Here is a 19,481-nt window from a genome sequence, read left to right on the forward strand (position 1 = left end):
CAATTTTTAAATTTTGACAATTCTGACCCCTTGATCGAAAACAGCTCATTTTCGATATTCTTCAGTAATAGCAAAAAAACAACACCTTTCTTCACAGATAACATTGCAACAATATACATGACCGTAACGCAAATTAGCTAAGCTTTATTTTAAGCCATAGAACGCTTTCTAACTCTATCTATGCTCGAAGTTATTAACAAAAACAACTTTGAAAATTCGAATTTTTTCGAAATTTCCACCTCAAGTACGTCGTACTCTTTGACCAATTTCTCAACAATTTTTACGTATTTTTAGAATAAAATCGGTTTAGTTACAAAGCTGCGGTATTAAGCTAAACGATGCGTACTTGAAATCATAGTTTCGAATTACAAATCCAATTTTAAAGCAGGACTGATTGTGAAACAAGGCGTTTTTTTCTTTTTTCTTCCAATTCCGTGCAATTTTTTTTAACACTTCGTTGAAAAACGATAGTCTTTGTATACATATCTAGAAAGATGAGTTTCTAAGCAGTATAACAAGCATACATATGCCAGATAAATATTCTGTAACGGTAAGATACGTTGATAATCTTGAAAATTCACCTAAAAAAAATTGAAATGTTTCAAAAACTTCCTCCAATTTTCATGCCTAAAACATACATTAAAGGCCCTTTCTTTTCGCGCAACTTTTCTTTCACGCCTGATTTATTGAAAATCATAACAGATTTTAGGCGTGGAGTTCCTTAAAAACAATAAATTTAATGTTTTTTCTGTTAGTAAAGTGAAAAAATTATAACATTTTGAGACCCAATGCAAATTTTTTAACCGAAGAATCTTTCTCAAAGCAGGCAGGCTAATTTTTCCTTTTGACTTGCCCTAAACACACAATTGGAACCCTTCGTATCATATTTGCATTCATTTGAACAACACCTTGACCCGGACACAAAAACTGACCGCACTCGATGAGGCTTAACTTTTTCGATCACCGAACATTGTTTTGGACACCAAATCGTCAATTTTAGTCCAATTATGCTCATATTTGTTGGGTATGATCCACTTTAGCCACAATTCATGATAAAATTAGAAATTTGGGCTGACCGAACTAATTTTGACAAGTTTTTACCTAGTTCCAAAAAAGTATCTGAACTTTTTCTGTCACCCAACATTGTTTTGGTGACCAAATCGTCAATTATAGTCCAATTGTGCTCATTTTTGGTGTGCAGGCTCCAATTCAGCCATAGTTGGGGATGAAATTAAAAAAATGGACTGAATAAACCATCTTGGACAAGTTTTCAATTACTTCCAAAAAAGTATCCGCGCTCGATGAGGCTTAACTTTTTCGATCACCGAACATTGTTTTGGACACGAAATCGTCAATTTTAGACCAATTATGCTCATATTTGTTGGGTATGATCCACTTTAGCCACAATTTATGATAAAATTAGAAATTCGGGCTGACCGAACTAATTTTGACAAGTTTTTACCTAGTTCCAAAAAAGTATCTGAACTTTTTCGATCACCGAACATTGTTTTGGACACCAAATCGTCAATTTTAGTCCAATTATGCTCATATTTGTTGGGTATGATCCACTTTAGCCACAATTCGTGATAAAATTAGAAGTTCGGGCTGACCGAACTAATTTTGACAAGTTTTTACCTAGTTCCAAAAAAGTATCTGAACTTTTTCTGTCACCGAACATTGTTTTGGTGACCAAATCGTCAATTATAGTCCAATTGTGCTCATTTTTGGTGTGCAGGCTCCAATTCAACCATAGTTGGGGATGAAATTAAAAAAATGGACTGAATAAACCATTTTGGACAAGTTTTCAATTACTTCCAAAAAAGTATCCGCGCTCGATGAGGCTTAACTTTTTCGATCACCGAACATTGTTTTGGACACGAAATCGTCAATTTTAGACCAATTATGCTCATTTTTGTTGGGTATGATCCGTTTTAGCCACAATTCACGATAAATTTAGAAATTCGGACTGACCGAACTAGTTTTGACAAGTTTTTACCTAGTTCCAAAAAAGTATCTGAACTTTTTCTGTCACCGAACATTGTTTTGGTGACCAAATCGTCAATTATAGTCTAATTGTGCTCATTTTTGGTGTGCAGGCTCCAATTCAGCCATAGTTGGGGATGAAATTAAAAAAATGGACTGAATAAACCATTTTGGACAAGTTTTCAATTACTTCCAAAAAAGTATCCGCGCTCGATGAGGCTTAACTTTTTCGATCACCGAACATTGTTTTGGACACCAAATCGTCAATTTTAGTCCAACTATGCTCATATTTGTTGGGTATGATCCACTTTAGCCACAATTCATGATAAAATTAGAAATTCGGGCTGACCGAACTAATTTTGACAAGTTTTTACCTAGTTCCAAAAAAGTATCTGAACTTTTTCTATCACCGAACATTGTTTCGGTGACCAAATCGTCAATTATAGTCCAATTGTGCTCATTTTTGGTGTGCAGGCTCCAATTCAACCATAGTTGGGGATGAAATAAAAAAAATTGGACTGAATAAACCATTTTGGACAAGTTTACAATTACTTCCAAAAAAGTAACCGCGCTCGATGAGGCTTAACTTTTCGATCACCGAACATTATTTTGGACACCAAATCGTCAATTTTAGTCCAATTGTGCTCACTATTGGTTGTACGCGCCATTTTAGCCATAATTGGGGATGAAATTAAAAAAAAGGACTGAGTGAACTATTTTGGACAAGTTTATACCTAATTCCAACAAAGTATCTGAACTTTTTCTTGCACCGAACATTGTTTTGGTGACCAAATCGTCAATTATAGTCCAATTGTGCTCATTTTTGGCGTGCAGGCTTCAATTTAGCCATAATTGGGGATGAAATAAAAAAATAGACTGAGCGCACCATTTTGGACAAGTTTTCAATTACTTCCAAAAAAGTATCCGCGCTCGATGAGGCTTAACTTTTTCGAACACCGAACATTGTTTTGGACACTAGTTCGTCAATTTTAGATCAATTATGCTCGTTTTTGGTGGGTATGCTCCACTTTAGCCACAATTTGTGATAAAATTAAAAATTTGGACTGACCGAACTAATTTTGACAAGTTTTTACCTATTTCCAAAAAAGTATCTGAACTTTTTCTATCACCGAACATTGTTTTGGTGACCAAATCGTCAGTTTTAGTCCAATTGTGCTCATTTTTTGGTGTGCAGGCTCCAATTTAGCCATAATTGGGGATGAAATAAAAAAATAGACTGAGCGCAGCATTTTGGACAAGTTTTCAATTACTTCCTAAAAAGTATCCGCGCTCGATGAGCCTTAACTTTTTTGATCACCGAACATTGTTTTGGACACGAGATCTTCAATTTTAGACCAATTATGCTCGTTTTTGGTGGTTATGCTCCACTTTAGCCCCAATTTGTGATAAAATTAAAAATTCGGACTGACCGAACTAATTTTGATAAGTTTTTACCTATTTCCAAAAAAGTATCTGAACTTTTTCTATCACCGAACATTGTTTTGGTGACCAAATCGTCAATTTTAGTCCAATTGTGCTCCTTTTTGATGTGCAGGCTCCAATTCAGCCATAGTTGGGGATGAGATAAAAAAAGGACTGAGCGCACCATTTTGGACAAGTTTTCAATTACTTCCAAAAAAGTATCCGCGCTCGATGAGGCTTAAATTTTTCGATCTCCGAACATTGTTCTGGACAGGAAATCGTCAATTTTAGACCAATTATGCTCATTTTTGTTGGGTATGATCCACTTTAGCCACAATTCATGATAAAATTAGAAATTCGGACTGACCGAACTAATTTTGACAAGTTTTTACCTAGTTCCAAAAAACTATCTGAACTTTTTCTATCACCGAACATTGTTTTGGTGACCAAATCGTCAATTTTAGTCCAATTGTGCTCATATTTGGTGTGCAGGCTCCAATTTAGCCAAAATTGGGGATGAAATAAAAAAATAGACTGAGCGCAGCATTTTGGACAAGTTTTCAATTACTTCCTAAAAAGTATCCGCGCTCGATGAGGCTTAACTTTTTCGATCACCGAACATTGTTTTGGACACGAAATCGTCAAATTTAGACCATTTTTTCTCGTTTTTGGTGGGTATGCTCCACTTTAGCCACATTTTGTGATAAAATTAAAAATTTGGACTGACCGAACTAATTTTGACAAGTTTTTACCTATTTCCAAAAAAGTATCTGAACTTTTTTCTATCACCGAACATTGTTTTGGTGACCAAATCGTCAATTTTAGTCCAATTGTGCTCATATTTGGTGTGCAGGCTCCAATTTAGCCAAAATTGGGGATGAAATAAAAAAATAGACTGAGCGCAGCATTTTGGACAAGTTTTCAATTACTTCCTAAAAAGTATCCGCGCTCGATGAGGCTTAACTTTTTCGATCACCGAACATTGTTTTGGACACGAAATCGTCAATTTTAGACCAATTATGCTCATATTTGTTGGGTATGATCCACTTTAGCCACAATTCATGATAAAATTAGAAATTCGGGCTGACCGAACTAATTTTGACAAGTTTTTACCTAGTTCCAAAAAAGTATCTGAACTTTTTCGATCACCGAACATTGTTTTGGACACCAAATCGTCAATTTTAGTCCAATTATGCTCATATTTGTTGGGTATGATCCACTTTAGCCACAATTCATGATAAAATTAAGAATCCGGACTGACCGAACTAATTTGGACAAGTGTTTACCTAGTTCCAAAAGTCTGGACATGAACGCACGAAAGTCTGGTGAACGCACGAAGGTCTGATGAACGCACGAAAGTCTGGTGAACGCACGAAAGTCTGGTGAACGCACGAAAGTCTGTCGAACGCACGAAAGTCTGGACATGAACGCACGAAAGTCTGGACATGAACGCACGAAAGTCTGGTGAACGCACGAAAGTCTGGACATAAACGCACGAAAGTCTGGTGAACGCACGAAAGTCTGGTGAACGCACGAAAGTCTGTCGAACGCACGAAAGTCTGGACATGAACGCACGAAAGTCTGGACATGAACGCACGAAAGTCTGGTGAACGCACGAAAGTCTGGACATGAACGCACGATAGTCTGGTGAACGCACGAAGGTCTGGACATGAACGCACGAAAGTCTGGTGAACGCACGAAAGTCTGGACATAGGCACTTTCCGTCTGGGACGGTCTGGACATAGGCACTTTCCGTCTGGGACGGTCTGGACATATCGACTTTCCGTCTGGGACCTCAACCTGGGCACTGAATCAAACTTTTGATACCGTAGATCCGAGACATGCAACTCCACTGAGTCACAAGTTATTTAGACTGGACGTTTAGGGCAGGAAATACAAAAAAGTTGTCCCAAACTTCCTGTTCCTGTTGTGGCTTACTTTCTGTTGCCAGTCATTAAATTTTCAGGATGGTTCATTTTTGAATCTTCTTGGCAAACGAATTGTATTGGTCAAGACTTGCTCTATAATTATCAAGTTTTGACGTGACTCAAGACTTTCGAAGACATAAGACTTGTTTCAAAAACGGCCAATAGTAAAAAGTTGCATAATCAGAGTTTTGACACGGGTCAAATTTTAAACCGGGCAGGCAGTAATATACCGGGCAGGCAGTTCAGTCTGGACATCCAGTACAAAAGTATTGTCCCAATTTTCCTGTTCCTGATGGTGATCGGATGATTTATTTTCCCGCGTCTGTAATTCGTTGTTTACCCACCATGTCAATGAGCATATTGGACGAACAGGTTTCCGTCGAAAGCCAACAAAGTTCATTTTCGGAAGGTTACGCTATCCAAAAGTATGCTGGTGTCGTAAGCTAGTTATATTATCGTTATATAGTTATAATATTCTAGTTATATTTAGAGATAGTTCTTCAAAAAAATTTGATGGGTATGGTGGACGCTTGTCTTGACGTTGCCATTGTTTAGGGATTACTTCATATACGAGGTGAACAAGCTGTTCATAGAAAACCATTAGTCTGTCAATTTGAATGAAACCTCGAGTAAAATTGTAAGGAACGCAATCATGAATTTCACTTACCAGGAGCCCTACATCTTTGATAAAGTTGAGCATGCTTTCAGCATGCTTTCCTTTACAAAATTTATTGAACAGGTCAAAGTTACTTATATATAACTAAACAACTATAATAAACTTCCAACATTACTGTCGTAAATTCTTTTTATTAGTCTCGGTAACACAAATATTACAAATGACGAGGCTTTGAGAATGTCACTTTTTCTAACTAGTCAAAATTAGCTAAGCTGTACAAAAACTAAAAGGATTTACAGAAAGGAGACATAGTAACATGTAATTTAACCCGGAAGAACTAAATGGGCTATGGTAGACACTGTAGGCCAATTTAATGGCAACAGAATTTGATGTTTTTTCCGAACTTTTGTACTTTTTCAGGTTCTATTTCCACAGCTAGTTACGAGGTTCTACATGTCAAATTCTTGATTTGGTGTATATATGTATGTCAACAGAATGGAAACATGTTTCCATTTCCATAGTGGTCGTTCAAATTATGTCAGTTTCTCTGGGCCTATGATATGTCAAATCGCAAACTTTATTAAAAATTCTTAAGCAGTACCGGGGTCGAAGTGTCACCGCCATTCAACGCAAAATTATGTTAGATCAGCTGTGAATGTGTTGAAACTACAAAAATCAGTCGGTGAATACGGTGAAAAAAACTTTATCGCTTGGTAGCGGAGAAATTACATAGTTTTACCGCTGAATTTAGCGGTGAACTTACATAAATTCACCGCTCTGAAAAAAGTGTCCGATTTATTTGAGATAAGCAATGATTGCGATAAAATTACATAAATTTAACGCTTGGAAAAAAGTTTCAAAATTTTTTGAGATCAGCAATGAATGCGTTGAAATTATTGGGGAGTAAGTGATACCCCCTAAACTTACCCCTTAATCTTACATCTTTTTGTTACTTTTTTTTCTAGATGGTAAATTTATGTAAATTCACCGCTAGAGTAAGCGGTGAACTTGCAAAAAACCACCATATTTCACCGCGAAAAATCGAAAAATTGCAAGTCATACAATACTTTGAACCGCATATTTTACAGTAAGTAGAGTGAATTTGATTTATATTCAAATTAAAGACACTAGATGCTAGTGAAAGACGGCGGAGTAAAAGAAGGAGTGGATGACATGCAGGAGGTGAGAGGTTTGAACCTTTGTCAGGGCGGTGAAATACTGTAATTTTTGTAAGTTCACTGCTTACTATAGCGGTGCAATTACATAATTCCACCGTATTTCAACGCAAAATTGTGTAGGAATTTTGTGGTGAAAAAAACTTTGAGCCGCATATCTTATTTATTTTTCCGGTTTTCCCTCACGGATTGAGGTGTCATTGCCATTCAACGCAAATTTACGTAGGATAAGCGGTGAATGCGGGAAATTTTGTAAGATATTCGGTGAATATGGTGAAATTACATAAATCAGGCGGTGAATGCGGCAAAAAAACTTTATTGCCTGGTGGCGGTGAAATTACATAAATTCAGCACTCTGAATAAGTGTCCAAATTATGTGAGAAAAGCGGTGATTGCGACGAAATTACATAACCTCACCGCTTAACTTAGTGGTGAACTTACATATTTTCAACGCATAGAAAAAAGTGTTAAATATGTGTGAGATCAGCGTTGAAGAGCGTTGAAATTAAAAGGGATTACGGGAGGAATTGTAAGGTTAAAGCCCCTTTAAATTTGCCCCTAAATCTTACATCTTTCTGATACTTTTTTCTAAGCGGTGAATTTATGTAATTTCATCACTAGAGTAAGCGATGAACTTTCAAAAATTCACACTATTTCACCGCTAAAAGTATGAAATTTCACTGCGAAACACCGCAAACCTTACAAAAATTTGACGCGCATCTCTTGCAGAAAGTAGAGTGAATGTGAATTATATTCAAAAGAAAAACACTAGATGCTATTGAGCGATGGAGCAGGAAAAACAAAAAAATTGTCCCATACTTCATGTTCCCGTCGTGGCTTACTTTGAATTGCCAGTCACTAATTTTTTAGGATGGTTTATTATTCCATTTTTTTGGCCAGCAAATTGTATTGGTCAAGGCTAGCTCAATAATTATCAAGTTTTGACGTGACTCAAGACTTTCAAGAACTTAAGACTTGTTTCAAAAACGACCATTAATAAAAAGTTGCAAAATCAGAGTTTTGACACATGACAAATCCAAAACATGCAACTTCATTGAGTCAGAACTCAAAAAGACATGGGTTCATCGGGCGCAGTCAGCACAAAAAAATTGTCCCATAGGACCTCTTGATGATGTTGATTACTCTGTCACAAATTTTTTCATGTGGTTTTTTCTCCGTATCTGTAATTTGTCGTCTTATATCCGTCGTAGTTTTTATCATATTAAACTGGGCAGGCAGTACTACACCGGGCAGGCAGTTCAGTCCGGACAGCCAGTACAAAAGAATTGTCCAGAATTTCCTGTTCCTGATGTTGATCAGATGATTTATTTTCCCGCGTCTGTAATTCGTTGTTTACCCACCATGTCAATGAGCATATTGGACAAACAGGTTTCCGTCGAAAGCAAACAAATTTCATTTCCGGAAGGTTGCGCTATCCAAAAGTATATTGGTGTCGTAAGCTAGTTATTTTTTGGTTATACAGTTATAATAATCTAGTTGTAATCAGAAATAGTTCAACAAAATTTTGATGGGTATGGTCGACGCTTGTCTTGACGTTACCATTGTTTATGGATTACTTCATTAACGAGGTGACCAAGCTGTTCATAGAAAACCATTAGTCTGTCGAAATCGCGAGTAAACATAAAAAACGAAATCATGAGTTTCAATTACCAGGAGCACTACAACTTTGAAAAAGTTACGCAAAGTTTCGGCATGCTTTTCTTTGCAAAATTTAATGAACAGGTCAAAATCACTTAAACGTAACTAAACAACAATAATAAACTTCCAACATTAATGTCAGAAATTCTTTTTATTAGTTTTGGTAACAAAAACATTACAATTGACAAGGCTTTTAGAATGTCACTTTTTCTAACTAGTCAAAATTAGCTAAGCTGTACAAAAACTAAAACAATTCACAGAAAGAAGACATAGTATCCTGTAATTTATCCCGAAAGAACTAAATGAGCTAATAAAATGCCTACAGAATTTGATGGTTTTACTGAATTTTTGTAGATTTTCAGAATCTATTTCCACAGCTAGTTCATTGGCCCTACATGTCAAATTGTTGATTTGGTGTCTATGCGTATGTCAACAGAATGGAAACAAGTTTCCATGTCCATAGTGGTCGGTCAATTTATGTCAGTTTGTCTAGGCCTAAGACATGTCAAATCGCAAACTTTATTAAAGATTCTTATGCAGTACCATAGTCGGGTCGAGGTCTCACCGCCATTCAACGCAAAATTATGTGAGACCTGCTGTGAATGTGGTAAAAATACAAAAATCAGTCGGTGATTACAGTGAAAAAAAACCTTAACGCTTGGTAGAGCAAAAATTACATTATTTTACCGCTGAATTTAGCGTTGAACTTACATAAATTCACCGCTCTGAAAAAAAAGGTCAAATTTATTTGAGATAAGCAGTGATTGCGATAAAATTAGAAAAAAGTTTTAAACTTGTTTGAGATCAGCAGTAAATGCGTTGAAATTTTTGGGGAGTAAAAGAGGAACTGTTATATTTAATTCCCCCTAAACTTACCCCTTAATCATACATCCTTTGGTTACTGTTTTTTTCTAGGAGGAGAATTTATATCAATTCACCACTAGAGTAAGCCGTGAATGACAACAAATCATCATATTTCACCGCAAAAAATTAAAAACTGCAAATCATACAAAAACTTGAACCGCATGTTTTACAGTAAGTAGAGTGAAATTGATTTATATTCGAAATAAAGACACTAGATGCTAGTGAGAGATGGCGGAGTGGAAGAAAGAATGAATTTCGCGCAGGAGGTGAGAAGTTTGAACCTTTTTCAGGGTGGTGAAATACTCTAATTCTTGTAAATTCACTGCGTACCATAGCGCTGCAATTACATAATTCCACCGCATTTCACCGGAAAATTGTGTACGAAATTTGCGGTGAAAAAAAACTTTTCGCCGCACATCTTATATATTTTCCCGACTTTTCCTCTCGGGTTAAGCTATTAATAGCGATAATGGGAGGAATTGAAGATTTAAACCCCCCTTAAAAATGTACCTAAATCTTACGTCCCTCTGACACATTTTTCTAAGCGGTGAATTTATGTAATTTTTCCAATAGATTAATCGGTGAACAAAAAATCAGCATTTTTCACCCCTAAAAGTATGTAATTTCACTAAGAAAAACCGCAAATCTTACAAAAATTTGACGAGCATCTCTTACAAAAAGTAAAGTGAATTTGAATTATATTCAAAAGAAAAACAGCAGATGCTAGTGAGCGACGGAGCAGGAATTACGAAAAATTGTCCAAAATTTCCTGTTCCTGTTGTGGCCCACTTTGTATCGCCAGTCAATAAATTTCCGGGATGGATCATTTTTGAATCTTCTTGGCAAGTAAATTGTATTGGTCAAGACTTGCAATATAATTATAACGTTTTGACGTCACTGAAGACTTTTGAAGACTTAAGATTCGTTACAAAAATGGTCAATAGTAAAAAGTTGCATAATCAGAGTTTTGACACGGGACAAATCAAAGAATGCAACTTCATTGACTCAGAACTTAATAAGACACGAAGTTCAGTGGGGACAGTCAGCACAATAAAATTTTCCCAAAGGACCTCTTTCTGATGTTGATTACTGTGTCACAATTCTTTTCAGGTGTTTTTTTCCTTGTCTGTAATTTGTCGTCTTCTAACCATCGTTTATATTAAATACTGAGTATATTAAACCGGAAATGCAGCACTATAGGTGCTGCATTTCAGGTTTACTGAACAAGCAGGCAGTTCAGTAAAGACAGTCAGAAACATGTAATTTACACCGGAAGAACTAAATGGGCTATTGTAGACACTGTAGGCCAATTTAATACCAACAGAATTCGATGTTTTTTCTGAATTTTTGTAGTTTTTCAGGTTCTATTTCCAGAGGTAGTTACAAGGTTCTACATGTCAAATTTTTGATTTGGTGTATATACGTATGTCAACAGAATGGAAACATGTTTCCGTGTCCATAGTGGTCGTTCAAATTATGTCAGTTTCTCTGGGACTTTGATTTGTAAAATCGCTAATTTTTTTAAAGATTTTTTTGCAGTACCAGGGTCGAGGTGTCACCGCCATTCAAAGCAAAATTATGTGACATCAGCTGAGAATGTGGCGAAGTTTAAAAAAATGTGTTTGATAGATGTCAAGTTTATAAAAAAAATCAATCATTTTAAAAAATTGCAATAGCTTGCCAAAAAAAGTAACTTAATCATAGCTATAGCTATTTGTCATAGCTTGCCATAGCTTGCTAAAAAATTACCATAGCTTGCTAAAAAGTACTTTACTTTCGGTTGGCAGTAAGCTAACAACTGATAATTTAAAATATGTTTTTTTTGGTATAGAGCCTACGCTCAGAAACGCAAAATTTAAGCTCAGATATTCGCCCAGAAACGCAAAAAAATGTGTATCTTGCCTTAGAAACTCACATTTATGCAAGCTCTACGCTGATAACCGCAACAGTTATGTAGTATCTACGCTTAAAAACACAAAATTTATTAGTTAGGCACCAAATCCAAAAGTATGTGTAATCATCGCTAACAAAGCAAAACTATGTGATATCTGAGCTTAAAACTCCAAGATATGTGTACTAGGTTCTGATTTATAAGGAATACAGTATTTAGGAAAACTAAAAAACGTGTCGCAATGGTGGTACAGGCGACAAGCATGCATCAGGTCATTAATTAGAGTCTCGCAGCCAGGGGTTTAAGCGTTGAACCAATGCGAGTGCAACGAGTGGACCCGCAAATTTTATGGTAGATCTACGCTTCGGAACGCAAAATTATGCAAAAGTGTACGATTAGAAACGCAAAAATCAGGTAAGATCTACGCTTAAATTGCGAAAATGTGAAAGGTCTAAGATGAAAACGCCAATGATCTACGCCTAAAAACGCGAAATTATGTAAGACAAGCGCCATCTAGCTTTGACAAGTTAAACAATTCAACTCACTTCTGTTATAAAAATTTTCTTTGAATGCCTCGAATTTTCTCTGAATTCAACTCATTCGCGGCGAATTTTTTTTGTTAGAAAATCAATGTGAATTTTGTAGCATGGCAACACTAGTTACAACTCATCCCCTTTTCCTAACTAACTTTGAAAACAAATTCTTCACCCGGGGTCAAGTAAAGGCTAGTAGCTGTTACTTTGCACGCGTTTTCCTCAACGTGTAAGTCCTCGAAGACATGTTTTAAGAATTAATATACAATACTCAGTCAATTTCGAATGGTTATCTTGCATCCACGTCAAGTTAGCCATTTATCATGCATTCAAACAACATCGCTTTGCAAGAATATTGCAAGATAACCACGTTCAGCGAAAAAATCCGTCCTGCAGCCAAATTACCTATCCTGAACCATTTCGTACTATTATTCTGAAAATATTCAACTAAATATCAAAATTTCGGTAGAAAAAAAAAAAACATTTCTCTTGTCAACTGGTCTTTTGACGTTTTTATTTGGAATCCTGAAAGGTGCATCTGATTGCCAGTCCGGAGATCGGAGGTTCAACAATAAGCATGGTTCACAATTGAACTGAAGTTAGCATCAGTAACTGAAACTTTCAATGTAATATATTTTAATTTAGTTTCAAATTCTATTCGTAATTTCATTCGTAAAACATTGTTTAACACAGTTCGTTTTGGCTCTTTTGAAATGCAGCAGATCAGCTGGGATATCTTTGACAAAAAACGGTTTTTAATATACTATAGTGAATTTAGAGGAAATAAGTTAATCAATTTTATTGGATTTTAATATAATTTATCGGTAGCCGGAATAATCGATTTTAATCGATTATATTGAATAAAATTGTCTAAAAGCTCAGCATTCAATTTTGTTGACTGAAATTTATGGTGCTAGGAAAATTGGCCGACAGGGCGTTTAGCCGACAAGGAAAAAATGGGAAATTTAGCCGACAGTTTTATCATAATTGGTCATAAAAGTCTCATTGGTCCATAAATCAGTAGTTCGGTTGTGATAGATTCATATCAAGTCCCACGGGCCGCTGAGGCATGGCCATGGCCCGCGAGGCATGGCCACATGTGGTGAAATACCTTGGTTACACTTGTTGATAGACCTTCGATACACTAGTCGATGAAAAAACTGCGGTATATTTGTCCGCTTACGAAATAGTGTTTTAAATTGGCCAATCACAGCTTCAGAATAAGTTTTATTGCTCATTTTACTTAAATTGTCGGCTAAATTTCTCATTTTTTGGTTGTCGGCTAAACGCCCTGTCGGTCAATTTTCCTAGCACCGTTAAAGATATTCGGCTGCAATTTTTCCACAGCGTGTTGAGCTACATTTTATTCAGTGCTTCTGTACATTGTTTTTTCCTGCATTTTCTGTCCAGTATTCCATTCACGCTCTGCCTGTGCGTTCACCATACTACTTTAACGCATTTGTTATTGGTGCTAGGAAAATTTGCCGACAGGGCGTTTAGCCGAGAAGCAAAAAATTAGAAATTTAGCCGACAGTTTCATCATAATTGGTCAAAAAAGTCTCATTGTACTATAAATCAGTAGTTCGGTGGACCATTATCTCTGGTGTGCGGTCGGGTGGCGCTCCACTCGGCCTCTCCGTGGCCGCAACCCCCCCCCCCCCCCCCCCGGGGTGGAGGGGAGGTTGCGACCACGGATAGACCTTTGTTACGCTAGTTGACTGTATATTTGTCCGCTTACGATATAGTGATTTAAATTGGCCAATCAGAGCTTCAGAATTAATTTTATCGCTCATTTTACTTCAATTGTCGGCTAAATTTCTCATTTTTCGGTTGTCGGCTAAACGCCCTGTCGGCCAATACGGCGGCCACCTTTGTTATTTAGGAAAATATTTAAGTTCACAAAGCGGTTAAATGGAGCTCTAAGTCTATATAAAAGTACCAGTTAACAAACGACCTTGAAATTCGTTCACATGCAAGATCGCTGGAAAGTAAAAGAATGCATTATTTCTCCACTGCGTTATGTCGACAGAATTTATCACATGTTTATGTGAATTTGCGACTGTTTAACCTATCAAATAGCGTAGACAGAATGCTGCAAAATTAATGCATAATAAATATAGAAAACGACTCTTTTTTTCAGTTCTCGTTTCTTTATTTTGTTTAATATTGTTCCCTGAATCACGTGATAACGAGACGGGAGCGAAGTAACAACTGGTTTTTACATGTCGCACTATATGTTTATATGATTCCAATTTTTACCTTTCCTTGCTAGTTTCTTTATGCAATATTCTTGTTCACTTCTAGTTCAGCGCGTGTATATACATTTTACCTGTTTAACTTTTACCTGTTTTACCTGTTTACCAATTTAACTTATTAATTCACATGAAAATACAATACCTCAAAATGGACCTTTCAACAGCAGAAACGATACCATTGATCCTAAATGGAGAACTGGATGTAATATCGCAAGAAGGGATTATGCCGAACAAATTATAACTTTTCATCCATCTCGGTAACATGGATGTATATTTTTTATCTTATATTTTTTTTTGAAAATAAGTATTAAATTGATAACCAGATGGTTAAACGTACTTGAGAAAAAATTATACATACAATTGAATCATGCAAGCCGCAGCATTCAACATTTTGACATTAAAAATTCTCAATGTTAAAATAAATATTGAATGCTTGCATGATTCATTTGTATGTATCATTTTTTCTCAAGTACGTGTAAGACTATGTTGAGTTCCTAAAGAGTTCAATAAGGACAAGTAAGTAACAGCAAAATAACTGCCGAAACTTGACAATATTTTAATTTACTTATTTTAACAGGTCTCGACAGGTACTTCGACTGTGACTTGCTTGTTTTTAACTTGTTTTCAGTGATAAACCTATATTTTAACTTTGTAACTAACTTTGGTCATGCCCCAGGTGCATCATGCAAAATTTAAACTTCGATTCGACATTTCATTTTTTTCCTGAAATTTCTATGAACATTATGAAAAAAGGTGCTAGGAAAATTGGCCGACAGGGCGTTTAGCCGACAAGGAAAAAATGAGAAATTTAGCCGACAGTTTTATCATAATTGGTCATAAAAGTCTCATTGGTCCATAAATCAGTAGTTCGGTTGTGATAGATTCATATCAAGTCCCACGGGCCGCTGAGGCATGGCCATGGCCCGCGAGGCATGGCCAGATGTGGTTAAATACCTTTGTTACGCTAGTTGCGTTGCACCAGTCGATGAAAAAACTGCGGTATATTTGTCCGCTTACGAAATAGTGTTTTAAATTGGCCAATCACAGCTTCAGAATAAGTTTTATTGGTCATTTTATTTAAATTGTCGGCTAAATTTCTCATTTTTTGGTTGTCGGCTAAACGCCCTGTCGGCCAATACGGCGGCCACCATGAAAAACACAGCATGATGTCCAGCCTATTTTCTGATGAAACAGTACTGAATCGTCAATATATTATTGGGATAATTGCGCTAAGGCTTGTTCGGTTATCACAGTCATTTTTCTAAAATGTTCATATCATGCTAGTTGAAAACGGTACGATGAAAAAACTATTAAATTGAAAGCATTTAATTATAATATCCAGCTACACCTTTCATTACTTGTAGAAGGCGGGTGTGGGCTGTTTCTGAATATGTGGCGGAGTGAAAAAATGATTATGAACGTCCTATTAACATTTATTATTAACGTCACAATTATCAGAAACAGTTGCGTTGAGACATGAGTTGTAACGGCTGCTCTCTTATCTAAGACATGGAAAAATTTACACAACTGTGTTCGTTTGAGTGGTTTCAAATCTGTCCGGATATTCCGTTATTGGAGTAAACGTTTGTGAACTTTATTTTTATTTGCTCTAATGTCGATTCTAGTTACATTACTTGATACACAATTAGTATGTGTTTTTCATCGCCCAGCTTTTCTAGATGACGAATAACTTCGATGTAATCAAAGAATTAACTCAAAATTTCAATAAACAATTAATCACAAAATTTCAAGTTATTTGATGACGTCTCTTTAATCAAAATTGCCACGAACAAATTATATTATTGCGTGCGTACGCATCCTGGGTAGGCCCACAGATTGACGCAAGAGTGAACAAAACAACTATTTTGATTAGACTGGTTGTTGCATTTTTATTGACGGGCAAAATATAAAGAATTGTGTTTCTTTTTAAGCAAAAGCTCAAATTTACAAATCAGGAAACTGGGATCATCTTAAGCAAATGGTTAAAAAATCAAACAAGAACGAACACTTTACCTGATTTGTAATTCTACTGATTAGAACTTCGTTCACCCATGTGAAGGTTTAAAATTTTTAAAGTCAATTCTTTTTCCAAATCACTAGCATTGATATACAGAAAGGAGAAACAATAGCAAGTAAATTTATGCTCAGAGCTCTGAAAAATCATGATTCAAAACGCAATGAGTGCCAAGTTAACAATTAAGATTAAAAGGTTACAACCTATTTTTGGTCGTTTGTCAAGCAAATTTTATACGGCTAGTCACATGGTTTTGCATGTCAAAGCTGCATCTTTGATAGATTGTAGATGAGAATATCAACAAAATAGAAAAATTTCTCCGTAACTTTTGCGTCAGTGAAATCTTGACGTGACTGGAAGTTTGTCAATTATATATAATTTTGTTGAATTTTCTGTTTCAACAACAATTCGATTTGCAAACCAATAGAAAAGAATCTGATGCAATTTGGTAATGAAATTCCCACGTCGTACATACGTAGCAGTACTGACTTATTGATAGTCCGATTTTGTGTTCCAGCTTCACTTCATGTATGATAATCGCGTCCTAATAATAGTTACGAGTTATGTATGTTGATGAGGTGAACAAATAAATTTGGCTTTGATAGAATGTAACCTTGATTTCTGATGGGAACGCTGATCTAACTTTGCTGCTCATTTTGGCATTGAACGATTGTGAATTTAAAGGGATTGGCCTTCACAAGAGTGTTGCTCATTTAGAGGTCTGACATGCATCTAAAACGTATAAGAGGCAGAAAATTATGAGACACAACCATAATTACACACAACAGAAAACGAGAAGGCGCAGAGCTCGGAGTCATCGTGAGAAACTACAACGCGTCAGCTGGGAAAGGGTAAAAGAAATACTTCAATTGGACATCATTGTATCGACATCAAAATTAAAAGGGAAAGTTTAAAAAAGAAAAATTTCTTGAACACAAACGATATCAAAAATTTTAAAACATTTAGCTATCAACTGATTGCGTTGAATATGCCCACTTACTCTTCAATAGGAAGTTAATGAGATCTGTCATTAATTGGAGAAATTTTAACGAATACATATAGAACTAAAAATTCAGGTATAAACAGCAAATCAATAAAGAAAATGATAGAGAAAGGTGCCGAAGCCATTAAAAAAGCATTTTTATTAAAAACTGTTTTATTTTTCATTCAATATATTCAACGCCTATGGGTTCAAAAATTCAACAAATATGAAGAATTAAACAAAAGCCACGAAATATTTGAGAAAACTCGAAGTATCAAATATTTTAGAATCATTTACTTTCAACGGAAATCAATAATAACCGAGAGGAGGCCAATAAGAACTATCATTAAGCAAAATAATCTGTCATCAATCACGAAAAGAACTAATACGATGAAAACGACAACAAAGACAGGCGAAAACGAAAATTACTCTAAAAATGCCAGAGAAGAAAGTATTGAAGCCATTAGAAACATAAGCTATTTTCTGAAAACTTTATTTTTGTTATAATGAGCTTTATGTTAAATTGAGTCTTCTCACTGCCAATGAGAAATTTCATTGTTCAGATAAGGCTACAGCATTTCAAAAAGAACCAAAATTCTCAATAAATATGCAAACAAATTCGTAGCATCGAAGTCATAAAACCATTAGTTAGCACTTTAAAAGTTCAACCAGTTTAGATTTCATTTCAGTAGGAAAATAATGAGTCCTGTGATTAGTGAGATTGAACTACAATTTCACGTAAATAAGTTCAAAATCGGTTAGCAAACAATTTTTTTTGTCCTAACACCCATTAAATCAGGGAACCAAATAGATTCACTTAATTCACTTTATGCAGCCAATTGCACTATTGATCAACTAGTCTCTGCCGTAGGACTACAAAAGTACATTTTACTCTTAAATTGATTTTTTAAAAAAAATAAGATAACCATGTCGAAGCAAAAAAAACATGGACTCCTTGAAATCAAATTACTTGTTCGTTGGGACTCATTTGACTGTATTTGAAGTTTGTCATAAATGGAATCTTGGTATCAAAAGAGACTAATCTCCAATTGAATTGAAAAAAAAGAAAAAATTTTAGGAAAAGATTAAAGAAAATCAGTGCTCCAAGAGAATTTTATTTTATTATGGTAAATTTCCCGATAAGACTAAAACTTGTCCTTTTATTGCTTTTCGTCTATCAGGAACATCAAATTGTTGCATTTTTTAAAAATTAAAGATAAATATAAAGTAACATTTTGATAGAAAAAGTCTTCTTATTTTGGGTAAAAATTACATTATAAGTGAACAAAATCATGTCAAATATCATGTGTTCACATAAAAACTTTTAACCTCGATATCACAAAAAAAACAAAATTCAAAAATAAAACCATTTCTAATTTCAATTTATACGCTTGAAGGCCTTTCTAATGATACCACTCACAATTATCTGCGTTGAATATATTGATCGACCAAAATCGACTGAACAAAAAAAACCTATTTGAGTAAAAAGTCCCCCCCCCCCCCCCCCCACAAATGGAATCGCAACAATTTGTTTTCAGCAGAGCTTCTTTTTCTATTCCCGTTTCAAAATTCCAACAAATTTACTTATCAGCTCCAAAAAGTTCCTATGACTAACATTTATAAACGGTCAATAAAACCTCGTGAAGCAACTATTTTGCAATTTTTTAATGAAGAAAATTCAGTATTGTTTTTTTTTCAGGTGGACAAGAAATTGATGTTTTCAAACAATGCTTCTAAATCTACGGAGAGTTAAACTAAATTGAAGGGTATGGCAAAAGATTTATTAGTGTAGTATACTACCGAGGTCGAGGTTTTCGTTTGTCTTCGTTTATGGCGCAGACTTGAACGAGCCGTAGTCTGGATCTTATGCTTTTTGGCTTGGACGGGTCTTTTCATAAGGGTTTCTGAACGAGCACATTAACGTGCCGAAATTTTGAACGAGCCAGAGTATGGATCATAGGCCTTTTCGGTCTGCCTCTGTATTCTCATAAGCAAAAATGGTCTGGATTGGTATATCCATTCGTCATTTTTAACGAAGACCTCAACCTAGGTGAATTCACTAGTAGTGGGAAAAAGGTGCTATCTGACACAATGCGCTAATCTATGCGCTCCAGGTGTTATCCAGACCATAAACTTAACCCTAACGGGTATTCGTTTTT

General features: G+C 35.6%; 1 protein-coding gene across 4 annotated transcripts in view; it reads left to right on the plus strand.

The window, feature by feature from the left end:
• Nucleotides 1-14,051: 14,051 nt before the first annotated feature.
• LOC142349281 (interferon-gamma-inducible GTPase 10-like) overlaps nucleotides 14,052-19,481 on the plus strand; it is a 32,364-nt gene continuing 26,934 nt past the window's right edge. Inside the window, exons 1-2 of one of the 4 annotated variants that reach the window (XM_075400741.1) lie at nucleotides 14,052-14,583; nucleotides 17,058-17,191. In XM_075400741.1, coding sequence (XP_075256856.1) covers nucleotides 17,099-17,191 — 93 coding nt within the window. In that variant the 5' untranslated portion in view covers nucleotides 14,052-14,583; nucleotides 17,058-17,098. Of the gene's footprint in view, nucleotides 14,595-17,057; nucleotides 17,192-19,481 lie in introns of all 4 variants that reach the window. The other 3 variants (XM_075400742.1, XM_075400743.1, XM_075400744.1) reach the window with 3 other exon arrangements.

This window comes from Convolutriloba macropyga, chromosome 11, assembly GCF_964194025.1.
Source record: "Convolutriloba macropyga chromosome 11, txConMacr16.3, whole genome shotgun sequence".
In the NCBI taxonomy this organism is placed as follows: domain Eukaryota; kingdom Metazoa; phylum Xenacoelomorpha; order Acoela; family Convolutidae; genus Convolutriloba; species Convolutriloba macropyga.